This window comes from Phycodurus eques, chromosome 3 (assembly GCF_024500275.1).
Source record: "Phycodurus eques isolate BA_2022a chromosome 3, UOR_Pequ_1.1, whole genome shotgun sequence".
NCBI classification, from domain to species: domain Eukaryota; kingdom Metazoa; phylum Chordata; class Actinopteri; order Syngnathiformes; family Syngnathidae; genus Phycodurus; species Phycodurus eques.
Window position 1 is genome coordinate 7,981,005 of NC_084527.1, and position 12,844 is coordinate 7,993,848.

At 41.8% G+C, this 12,844-nt stretch overlaps 1 protein-coding gene across 4 annotated transcripts in view; it reads right to left on the reverse strand.

Annotated features, from left to right (window-relative positions):
- pde4d (phosphodiesterase 4D, cAMP-specific) overlaps positions 1-12,844 on the reverse strand; it is a 221,034-nt gene that overhangs the window by 65,930 nt on the left and 142,260 nt on the right. The window contains exons 1-2 of one of the 4 annotated variants that reach the window (XM_061671887.1): positions 645-1,345; positions 491-557 (exon numbers count right to left, since the gene is read on the reverse strand). The exons of 2 other annotated variants lie outside the window; for them this stretch is intronic. In XM_061671887.1, the coding sequence (XP_061527871.1) occupies positions 491-537 (47 nt within the window). In that variant the 5' untranslated portion in view covers positions 538-557; positions 645-1,345. Of the gene's footprint in view, positions 1-490; positions 1,346-12,844 lie in introns of those variants that run through there. One more of the 4 variants, XM_061671885.1, reaches the window with a different exon arrangement.

Sequence of the window (12,844 nt, forward strand, 5' to 3'; positions counted from 1 at the left end):
TTTGTGTTTTCACGACTTGTGTGCATGCGTGCTGTTGCGGCGCAGACGAACAACACACTGTTTTAAATGACGAGAAGATAACCTTGGGTCCACAAAATGGAACCAATTTGCCATCCCAAACAGCACTTTCTGATGACGTTACTGACCCATCGCTACGCATTTCCTTTAGTTTTAGAGCGTAGCTATGGCACAACTACCGTATTCCCACAAGACCACGCACACTCATTGGGGATGACTAATAAAAACCAGACAGCGGGTGAAAGACCAACAACGCAGCGTGATATTTATCAGTTTTTTTTCTCCTCCTGCTTATTTGGCAGTTGAAAAGCAGTAAACATCAACTAGTGGCACTTGCTATTCCCCCCCGCTTGTTTACGTTTGTTGTAGAAGAAAAATAACAGGAAATGTTGGGTCCGTTTCACAATACGTTTCCTGGCCTCAGACTGCATGGGGTCGGAAAGGGCAACAGGAGTTATTTGTTGAAACTCACCATATCCAGGAGTGTCTTCTATGGGGAAACTGGCTCAGGTGCTTCATTGTCCTGTCACTGGAGACTCCTGGACACAGTCCGGGTTTCATGCTGAGGTAGATTCAGCTCTTTTCCGGTTCGGATTCTAGTATTTTATCGACGGGCGAAGACCCACAGTGTGCACCGGTATCATGTGTGGAGTTCCATGCGTCAGTAAACCAGAAGAGTCCAGCAGCAAGCTATAAATAGAAGTCTTTGGATACAATAAAAAAATAACGTAAAAATGAAGTAGCACCATCAAATCCGTGAACAAAATCCCACTATAAAACAGCTAATTAAATCCCAGTGTAAAAACTGCAGCGTAAGGACTCCCAGCAGTGCGGCCACCCGCGCCAAGCCCTCTGGGCCGCCGCCGCTCCTTTTTTCCTCGGTATTCTTCCGGCAAAGGTCTGGAAATGACTCCCCCGCATCCACATGGTGAGCCGGCTTCAGGGAGTCATTCCTCCAGAGAACAGCTGACGGGGGGCAGCGGAGGCACCGGCGGGATGAAGAGGAGGAGGAGTGGCATTAGCGTGACTGAGCATGTTGCAAACCTCTCTGCTTTGTCTCGCTAACTTTCTCAACATCCCATACAGGAAAGTAAGGAAATACAAAGGGAGAGAGGTGAAAGGAAAACAACAACAACAACGAAGCATCTGAGCCTTTCTCTGCCTCCCTCCCTCCTCCTCTTCCCTGTGTGGGATGTCCTAACCCTGTGTAAGAGGTGTGCCTTCGCTCTCCACTCCGCTAAAACCTATTGATCCTCTTACCATACGTGGCTGCGCTCCATTCCTAGGCAAAGTGTGCGCACACACGCTCGCTCGCATGCACGCACGCACACACACACACACACACAGACAGAGAATGTGCGCACGCATGTTGACAGAAGTAATTCCACCCTCTTAAATCCGTCTGTCGCCGCACCTTTCTTTTTTGGCGGAGTACGCCTTTGTTTGTCAGCTGATGTCGTCATAACCACGCAAGCAAGGCTTGTATTGCCCCATGCGTGCGTGCATGTGCGTGTGTGAATAATGCCACAAAAGCATTCATAGGGCTTGTTAGAAACTCCTTACACAGGATATTAACTACCCTGTAACTACTAACCAGGAACAGACAGGGTTTCCCCCCCCCCAATTTTTAGGGGAAAAAAAAATGTTGCCTCATTTTTGATGAACACTTGGGCCTTCTAAGTTTTTTTCATGGCGGTCATTATGGTGGTACTTGGAAAGTACCACCATCTAGGTGGTATTTGGTGTAAAACGTTTGTGAACCACTGCCGTAAGTCCATCCATTTTCTGAGCCGCTTCTCCTCACTAGGGTCGCGGGCATGCTGGAGCCTATCCCAGCTGTCATCGGGCAGGAGGCGGGGTACACCCTGAACTGGTTGCCAGCCAATCGCAGGGCACAGTCACACCTACGGGCAATTTAGAGTCTCCAATTAATGCATGTTTTTGGGATGTGGGAGGAAACCGGAGTCCCCGGAGAGAACCCACGCAGGCACGGGGAGAACATGCAAACTCCACACAGGCGGGGCTGGGGATACTGCCGTAAGTCATGGGTCATAAATGATTAGGTTTAAAAATATTTATTCATGTCAACTGGCAAAATAAGTCAATGTTCTAGTACAAACCCCAATTCCAATGAAGTTGGGAAGTTTAAAATGTAAATAAAAAACATTCCAATGATTTACAAATCATTTTGAATCTATGTTAAATTGAATACACTCTAAAGACAAGATTTTAAATGTTCAAACTGATTTTTTTTTTTTTCCAAAAATATTCTCTCATTTTGAATTTGATGCCTAAAACACATTCTTAAAAAAGCTGGGACAGGGGTAGGAAAAGAAAGTGAAAGTAAAGAATGCTAAAAAAAATTATAAACATTATTAAAAAAAAAAACTGTTTGTTACGTTCCGCAGATGAACAGGTTAATTGGAATGAGGTGAGTCCCATGATTGGGTATAAAAGAAGCATACCCGATAGTCTTAGATGTTCGCAAGCAGGGACCAGGTGAGGTTCACCACTTTGTGAACAACTGCGTGAGCAAATAGTCCAACAGTTTAAGAAGAATGTTTCTCAATGCACAAATGCAACAAATTTGAGGATTTTATCATCTAGGGTCCATAATATCATCAAAAGATTGGGAGAATCTGGAGAAATCTCTTCGCCTGAGCGGCAAGGTCGAAAACCAACATTGAATAGCCGTGACCTTTGATCTCACAGGTGGCACTGAATTAAAAACCAGCATCATTGTGGAAAGGTCATTGCCACGCGGACTCAGGAACACTTCAGAAATCCATTGTCAGTTAACACAGTTCTTCGCTACATCTACAAATGCAAGTTAAAACTCTACCATGCAAAGAGGAAGCCATGTATCAACAACACCCAGAAATGCCGCTGGTTTCCCTGGGCTCAAGCTCATCTGAGATGGACTGATGCGAAGTGTGGTGTGGTCTGACAAGCCCACATTTTAAATTGTTTTTGGAATTCATGGACGTCGTGTCCTACGGGCCAAACAGGACAAGAACCATACGGATTGTTATCAGCGCAAAGTTCAAAAGCCAGCATATGGGATGGGATGGGGGTGTGTTAGTGCCCATGGCATGGCTAACTTGTGCATCTGTGAAGGAACTATTAATGCTGAAAGGTATATACAGGTTTTGGAGCAATGCTGTCATCCAAGCATACGCCCCTGCTTATTTTAGCGAGACAGTGCCAAGCCAGATTTTGCACATGTTACAACAGCATGGCTTTGTAGTAAAAGAATGCAAGTACTAGACTGGTGTCCCATTGAAAATGTGTGGTGCATTATGCAGCACAAAATACAACAATGGACACCCCCGGACTGCTGAGCAACAGCTGCACGTCAAACAAGAATGGGAAAGAATTCCAACTACAAAGCTTCAACAATTAGTGTCCCCAGTTCCCAAACACTTATTGAGTGCTGTTAGAAGGAAAGGTGATGCAACACAGTGGTAAACATGCTCCTGTCCTAGCTTTTTTGGACCGTCTATCAAACATCAATTTCAAACTGAGTGGATAGTTGCAAAAAAAACAAAACTATACAAAAACCCAGGGGAAAAAAAACATAGTTGATCAGTTTAAACATTAAATATCTTCTCTTTGTAGCATATTCAATTGAATATAGGTTGAAAATTATTTTCAAATCATTGTATTCTGTTTTTATTTATGTGTTACAAAACACACCATCGCCATTTGAATTGGGGTTTGTAATTTGAATGTTTTACCTTGGTACAAAATCCTGCAGCATTTTTGTGAGAACAAGCTCAAGCCTCTTTGCACTGTGAAAGAGCGTCATACGTCATGATGTCTTTCATAAGCACTGAGGTGTGAAGATAACTACAACCCCCCCATACGCATGATTGACACTGATTGTCGGAAATGTGCATATTTGCGTGCGTGCATCCATTTAGGAATTTGGGTATAACGGGAGTGGTTTGCGAGGAAGTTATGAGTGGAGGTCGAGGTGAGTACACTCTGTGTTTGTGTGTGTGTGTGTCTATATTGCAAGTCATAGCAGTGGCGCAGCTCCAGTTGCTTGCGGTCTGAAAAACAGGATCCAGCGCTGCTTCTTGCACACTTCCTGCCCGACACGCACGTCAGCAGCCTCTCAAACGCTGCCAGGAGTCGAAACCACCTCGCTGCCTCTGTCGGCTTGCACCTTGGGCTACGTGGGTTGGGTGGAGCAGGCGGTGACGGGTGAGCAAACCGCTTGTGGCCAACGTCGAGACCGAGATGCGGTCCCGCTGGGAGACTGTGGCCGGTTTGTGCGCGCAAGCGGGATGACTTGTGTCGTAAAAGCGGCGACAGGGAAAACATTTCCATTTAGGAGGCTTCAAAGGACAGTCGCAAAACTAACAAGACCTCTTCCAAGGCTTAACTTGAGGAGAAGAAAAAAAAAAAATTGCGGGATGCCATATTTGTGTTTGTTTATCCATTCATTCATGTTAATGGTGCTTATTACACTCCATTTACGTCAGCAAAAAGTGTCAAATAATTGTGGAAATAACTCCAGTAGTTTGTGCATCATCTTGCAAAATAAAAAAACTAATTGTAAAATGAAAGTCCGCAACTTATCTCACTAACTTAATAAATGGACGTACCTTAAGTTGTTTTAGTGCAATCTTCCCTTTAAAAAAAAAAAACAATTATAATAATAGTTCTGTGTCTTGCTGAACACCTGGAAAGGTATTTTTTTGCGGGATTGAAAGTTTATGTGCATTTTGATTGGTTGTAATCTGCGACATTGCGACGGTGTGCGGCAAAATCAGAAAGGCAGACTGATTGGCCACTCGTGAAAAAAGTTGGCAAACCACCCACACTGCGCAACACTATGCTAACCTGTTTTCCGGGTTTGGTCACATGACGTTCGGCATATAGTGGATGGGGGTATTGCATTCTTCGAGAGCACAGGTGTCAAACTGGTGGCCCGGGGGCCAGATCCGGTCCGCCACATCATTTTATGTGGCCTGCGAAAGCAAATCAAAATTGCTCAGTGTTCTGGTGTAATACCATTGAGATATTTGCAAGCATTTTTTTGTTACCAATCCCATATTGAAAAGAAATGTAATAGTCGAAAAAGATGTTTTTATTGTCTTCTGATTTCAAAACTGGCTATTCATCAATGTGTTGTGTATACTGTATGTAATTACAGTATATGAGGTAATCTTTCATTTATATGGGTTCATAGTTGTAGCAGCCCTCATTGGGAAGTCATAACTACGATGTGGCCCGTGACAAAAATGAGTTTGACACCCCTGTTATAGAGGGACAGCCTCCGTTTGTGGAAATACCGTTACCGTACACTTATTACTGGTTTAGTCGAGGCATCTTTGACTGGAAATTGAGGTCATTTATTTTTCTTAAAAGGATGACACATTGGTGAGTAATTGAGGTATGACGTCTAATAGCCAACCACCATTTTAGGGATACTGTATATGCTAACTTATTAAAGTTATGAACATAACTTAAGTAGTTTTTACATAATGTTACTATTTAACTTTGCTTTGATGCTGCTGGTTTGGTTAGCAACAGAGATGAATGTCAGTTTTGTCCCTGTGTGAACAATACCGGTAGTTCTTATTAATTTAGATATTTACTACTTGTTTTTTATCTATCTGACATCAAATTAGAATTTCCTGTGTTGCAATTAATGCTTGCTTGGCAGAGGTAAAAAGTAATTGATCCAGTTTTGAAATCGCCTTTATGGTTGCGGGGAGACCTATCTATCATATCTGACTTTGTAAATAGGACTATGATGAACTGATTGCATGAATGTATAAAATCTTCAATAATCTCATAATTCAATAGGTTTAATTTTGTTCATTTTAGTGGTGATGGAGCCAACACTGTACGTATGTCCCTGTGTGTGTCTGCTTTTCGTATTACATAATCTTGGACGTTTCCCCGACGGGCTCTTGGCCCCTGAGCCACTCAACGATGGTGAGCTGTCACGACTCATTCTGCTAGTCGACACAAATAGGAAGAGGAAGGAAGCAAAGGCTAAAACAAATATGTTAAAAGTGCGCAGGCGGACACAGAACTGAGAGAGGAACACAGACGTAGAGATGAGGTCTAGGAGAGGTACTCGAGGGGTCTATGACAGTGTGGTTTTGTTAAAAAATGTTCCCGGTCATGTCCAGACAAATCTGTCCCTAGCAGGAGGTTCATTTGGGAGAACAATGGACAGTATCATTCATCAGACAAATACTTTATCCCATCGCATTGGTCATCCGGCACTGCTGTGTGTCCCTGGGCGGATTACAAAGTGAGCAAGTCGGTATTGATTTCACGTTAGCGAAGAATTTAACCTTGTATATTTCCTCTTCTACCGATACAACTGAGCGCGTAACGACCGACATGGAAAAAAAAAGAGACAAAATGACACCGCTACTGGTCATGTGACTGCTTTTGTACCAGGTGAAATGCAATTCATTCGAGAACACAGGGTAACCTCGGGTTTTTTGTCGGGTCCCGGCACGCAATGTTTGAGGTTAGGAACAGCATTAGCACAAGTGTTCAACATGTTCAAACCTACAGACACATTTTGGAATGTGGGGGGAAGCTAAAGTCCACCAACTCCATAAGGTCGGCGCCTCAGATGCTCACCACCGGGGCACTGTGCTGCTCATTAGAAATTAGGGACGTTCCGATCCAACTTTTTCCCTTCCGATCTCTACCGATAATGCAGCCTTGAGTTTTGGCCGATACCGATGTCGGTCCGATCCAATATCAGCAATAATCATACATACTTTATTTATTTTGTGGTATGGAATGTTAGAAAAGGCTTGATGAAGTGATATTAATTAAACAGAGAACAATAATCAGCAAGGTAGGCATGAGAAAAAGTGCCCCATTATTTTATTTTTTTTTAATAAACCAATGGGTTACATAAACTAACTTTTACAATAAGAATGTACTACAATTGAATACAATAACAATTATATTAGGAAATACTGAAAAATAACTTAAATAAAACCAATAACAAAAAATATATATACTGTCAGAATATGGTGGGAACAGCATTTGGCTTCTCCACATAAAGTGGCAATGCATCGCTTTTATAGATTTATTCGCCGTTCCTGCTGTGCAACGTCTTGACCTCTGAGGGGCAGTGTGGTGCATGCAATGAGATACACACTTGCAGTAACAAAGAAAGTAGATGAAGTCACAATAAAATATTTTTAATATAACTCATTTGTCACAGTTTGAAGAATATATGCCAGAATGTATTGTTACATTGCCCTTTTGTACGTGTTTGTACAATGTTTGTGTAGTGTGTCATTGGAATGGACTGCTTGTATAAGTGGTAAAATTGGAGATTTTAGATCCAGTCCAATCCAATTTTTTTTTTTTTTTTTTTTTTTTTTTCTTTTTCCGGACATCGTACCTGACCTCGCCCATCAGTTCAATTTAAAACTGAAATGTGGCCCCACCCTTGATTTAACAGGACAGATTATTTCTAATTGCATGATTTCCTATGGGGAACATCGCTTCAGAATCCGAACTAAATGAAGGTGGGGCAGCATCAATCTCAATACAGACACTTGAATATGCCAGATAATATCCAAATGTGAAAGTGATGCTCTCCAGAGAGCTGGAGAAAAGTGGAACCTGGTGCATGTTTAACTCCTTTGAGGAGGGCCGGCTGTCCATTACTCCCACATCCGCTGCTGTGCAAAAAGCCCAGAGCCATCAGACCTCCTCCTTGCCATTCACAAGCGTACATGGTGGCATTTCGGCAAATGCTAACTCATTCCCCACTGGAGACAAGATATTTGTAATCAGATCAGCATATACTGGGTTGCGGGGAGGGGGAAAGGGAGGCGGGATGTGGAGGGCGACATGGAATCTTCAAGAGCCATTTGAAGAATATAAAGAAGGTTGAAGTGGCAAGAGAGAAAAAAAATAATCACTCACTTGATAAGTGGCAAAGAGTTTTTTTCTTTCCTAACTTTGATTTTATGGCCAAGTCAAAGAAAGGAATGTGCTTCTTTTATTCTAAAAATGAAAAGAAAGAAAAAACAGACTTCTAAAGCCCCTACTTTGGCTTGAAAGAGCCGCAGGATTTTACAGATGGGGCGCTTTTTTGTTTGTTTGTCATAAAAGGAAAGTAAGCAGGAAGTTTTGGATGTGTGGAGCAGAGACTGTAACCTTGTCGACTTGTCATATCACCATGAACATACTGTACCTACCTCTATAGTTGCTGTTCCTCCAATAGACCCCCCCATCCATTTCCAAAACCTCATCCTCATTAGGGTGTGCAGGTAACTGAGCGTTTGCAGGTGCTCCATTTGCTTGCATGGGGTTTCTCCAGGTACGCCAGCTTCCTCCTCATACAATTTCAAACTCATTTTACATTAGCCTTAAAAATAAATAACTTACACATGGACTTGATTTTGAAAAAAATGCACCGGAAGCGCACATGTACCGTACATGCACATGTGGCAAAGACTCTCCAAAACTTCTACGAACAACCCATGCTAAACTTGGCTCCTCTGAGACATACGAAGCGTGTCTCACTTGAGCTGTATCCCTTTAATATCCTTCCTTGAGACCAATTCCCATTTAGAAATTACTTTAGCGGTATCTTGTGGCATTTTATAATGTTATACATAGAAAGAGCACCAAGTCAGTTTTTCACGGAATAATGGCGAATAGGAAAAAAAAAAAAAAAACTAAATATGTGAATTGGCGAGTAGCAAACAGCGAATAGGTAGGGGATTCATGTATATGTTGAGTAGACATGAATGCCTACACACTTCTCATTCACAAAGCCATTGCTGAATCTGCAGCTTGTCCCCATTTCGCGCTGGCGAAAAAGGCCGCCTTGCTGCCCGTCAAACGGTGCACCCCAGCGCCTCCATTTCTCAAGCCCTCCAAAAATAGACTTCTCCTGCATTGCACCAACGTTGTGTCACTGTTGCGGTCGAGACGCTCGGGCTGACTTCCCCCCTTTGCACCGGCAGACTCGTCCCGGCCTTAATCACCGCGCTGGACGGACTGATTATCAATGTGAGGTTGATTAGTGATTCCACGGAGGGACGGTACGGCCCACTAGTGACCCAATGATACTGTAATTACTGCAGGCTTGTGGGAAAAATGCATCCATCCACTCTTGGACTCAAATAGGAAAGATGAATTAAAATGAATTGTTCATTACATTTATATGGGAAGCAAGATGTGATGTTGATAGTACTCCAGTTTGTAATTGGGACAATATAATCTGTCATTGCCAATGCAACCCTATTTTTATTGGTCTACGATATTGATGGCCCAGCCATGACACTGCTCATGTTATGTTAGCATCAGCGCTAACCTTACTCTTCGGAGCGGCTGGATATGATGTTATAACATAGACAGTGATGTTAGTGCATTGGCTTTAATTTCCCTTACGCCGCTTCAAAAGCACTTGAGGATTAAAAACACGAAGTAGCAAAAAGCAGAAAACTCTGAATATTCGTCCTGCCATTAGTACAGAGTATTCATGCTAAGACACATTTAAATGACTTTGTGCAAAATAAAAGAATTACAAGGCTTTTTGTGTCATGCTTTTTTTTTTTTTTTTTTTTTTTTCCCCCCACTGCCCTGAATTCCGTTCAAGGGCATGAATTATGAAGGAGGAAGGAACAGCACACAGGAAGTGTGCTGTGTGCGTTGGGGGACTTGTGTGACATTAAACTGTTAAAGTAATTACGGGTTAGGAGGATCGTTGCGGGATGTAAAATTATCTCCCTGCCGAAAAAGGGCTGCGCTTAATTTTTTGTCTACAAAGTGCGGAAGAAAAACCACCAGACTGAGCGGCACACGCCCTGCCAAACCGACCCCCAAAATGATCATCCACGTTAGCGGTCTAGAATATTAGTGGACCGGCCCAGACACCTCACCGCTTTCGACTCAGTGTTTTTCTCAGCTCGGTTTTGGGGCAGTTCCATTTACCATTTCACAATAGTGCTGCGACAAACTGCAGAAGCAGAATGAGAGATGTCCATTTTCGAAAGCTGGAATCTAAGACAGCTGACTAGATGAGAGGACGCCGGAGTAGCCACTGAAAACCCATGCATGCATGAGGAAAACACGCAAACTCCACACGAGAAGGCCTGATCAGAGTCGAACCCCGAATCAATAAACCAATTATGGTTTATTTTGCCCACCTCTCTTCTAACATTTCCTAACTGCACGACATGCCAAGGAAAACCAAAAAGGATGAGAACGAGGGTCTGTTCCAATTAGGAGACAAGTTTCATCAGAGAGGAAACTAAGGGCCGCTGCCGCAAAATGGAGACTGCGGAGTATAACACTGCCACGCACAGAGCTAAGGGTAAACTCCATTAACGTGTATTCAGTTTTGTATCTGAAATGTTACAAATGTGATCAAAAGCGTGCAATGGCCTGTCAAGTTGATCAATTATGGTGTAAGTGAATTGGAAAAACGACTTCATCAATTAGAACTAACAGTGGCTCTTAAAGCAAACATTCAATTACAAGAATAGGACCACTGTAGATTAAGTCTAAATGAGTTAACTATAATAGTAACACTCATATGAAGTGGTCTGCTATCAATATTGTTCTTGGCTTTTCTCCTTGTGCAGATGCAGCGATGTTGTGAGTTTGTGTCTTGAACGGATGTGACAGCAGCGACTGAGGGGCACGCAGCAGCGGCCCGGCCACCCATCTGCGCGTGTGTGTGTGTGTGTTTGTGCGTGTTTTTGCAGTCATGGCTCCCGTGACATTTAAAAGTCAAACTTTCACCTCCTTTTCATTCACACGTCGCCGTCACACAAATGAAACCTGGCTGTCAGATTGGGGTGGAAGGGGGGGGGAGGTCCTCGACATCAAGAAGATAAAGAGTTAAAAATCAGATTATCTGGATAATCTCAGAATTACAGTGGCGCCTTGTGATACGAGTTTAAACCGTTCCGTGACCACGCTCGTAACGCAAAACACGTGTTTGTCAAATCATCTTTCTCCATTAAAATGAATGCAAAGACCATTAATCAATTACAGCCTGCTTCAAATAAAAAAAAAGAAAGGAAAATGGCACTCTAGCTGAGCATTAACAATTAAATTTTAAAGTAAAATAATTTTCAAATAAAGGTTTGAGCATCATGATTTAATGCTTCAATTCAAATCATTCTGCTGCTCCTTCTGGTGCATATTAACCATATGATGCTCAGCTGGTGAGCAGTGCATTTTTTATTTTTTGCATTGAATCTCATTAGACTGAATGTTAATGAATGTTCTGACCACTGAGTGTACACTAGATAATGCGACACACTTAAGAGTATGCACCCCCCCACCCCCTACCCCGTGGGTAACAGCTCCAGGTGTGCCACCCGGTATGTGAGGCTCCCCAATTGACGTCATCAGTGCAGGGCGCAGACAAATAGTGAGTTTCCCCGCAGAGATCAACAAAGTGTCATGTTACAGCTATTATTGTTCGCCCGGATAAAATGGCCAGGCCAAGCCGCCAGCACCTGCTGCAACAAAGAGAGCCTCAGCTGTATTTGCGTTTACTCACACTATTATTAACTTACTGATGGATTTATTACACCTATTGTTTTGTGAACTTTATCAAGAGGAGCACCACTTCAATAACAGTCTCCACCGCCCCCTAATTCATTCAGGCTGTTAAAATTACGTCCAGAATGATTCATAACGAGGCTAAATTTTAAGTTCTAGTGCATTTTTATTTGGTGTATGATTAACATTAAGGTGGGAGTTACACAGCAAAGTGTCACAAGACTTTAAGATGGTGATATGCAAATATACAACATTGTTTTTTTACGTTAAAAATCGATTCATAACCCAGTTTTAAAAAAAATAATTTTAAAAAATGAGTCAAATCAATCTGCATCATTCTAACTTGCAATACTAATAACTTCAAGCATAATTTAGAGCAGGGATTCCAAAACTGTGGTGTGTATGCATGTACAGTATGTATTGTATGATGCAATATTAAATGTCTAATGACTTCTTAATAAACAGTTCAAATTTGTCTATTATATTTATTATTTTTATATATTATTATTATTTTTACATGTACAAATTTAAATATTTTTTCACAAGTGTGTATTGTTTTTTTTCTTTTTACAAACTGTAATGGTTAAATACATTCACTGTAAAATAATAAAAAAAAAAAAAACTTTTAGGTTAAAAAAAATAATAATATTAATAATTACAATTCCGGTACCCGAGTTGGTCATCTTCTATGAAGGCAACAATATAGCTATGTTTTTATCATATGCTTTCAATTTAGGAGAAACAAAAACTTTTTCTTTTTTTTAGGGTTTGTGCGGTGTAGATGGGCTGTTATATCCCTGTTGGGATGCTCAGGGGCCATGGGTGGCTTGCTAATTTCGGGAAAAGCAAATAATTATCCAATCAATTAACTATGGCTGTTTTGAGAATGAGTATGAATTATTTGGATAAGCAAGTTTTGTCAAAATGAAAATACTGATTATTTTTTTCATTACACACAACTTCTTAGTCTTTTCTCCAATATCTCATAGATACCCATTAAACAAAAATTCATTTCTTTATTTTGACTCTGAAGTTATGACATTGATGTGTGCACATTACATAGGGCTGCTCTAATTGTGTTTCAAAGCACAGTCTGAGTGCTGGATACATCATCACTTGAACAAATATACGCCGCTCCCCAAAGAGACACCTCGCCGTTTTCTCACATAGAGTTGTACAGGTCAGGCAAGGCAACTTCAACAAAAACTTTGTGGCTTGGTACCACATACTTCGGGTCAAAATTGTCCAACTTGTCAATAACTCACTGCTCACGTACAAACGGGCACCGTGTCTT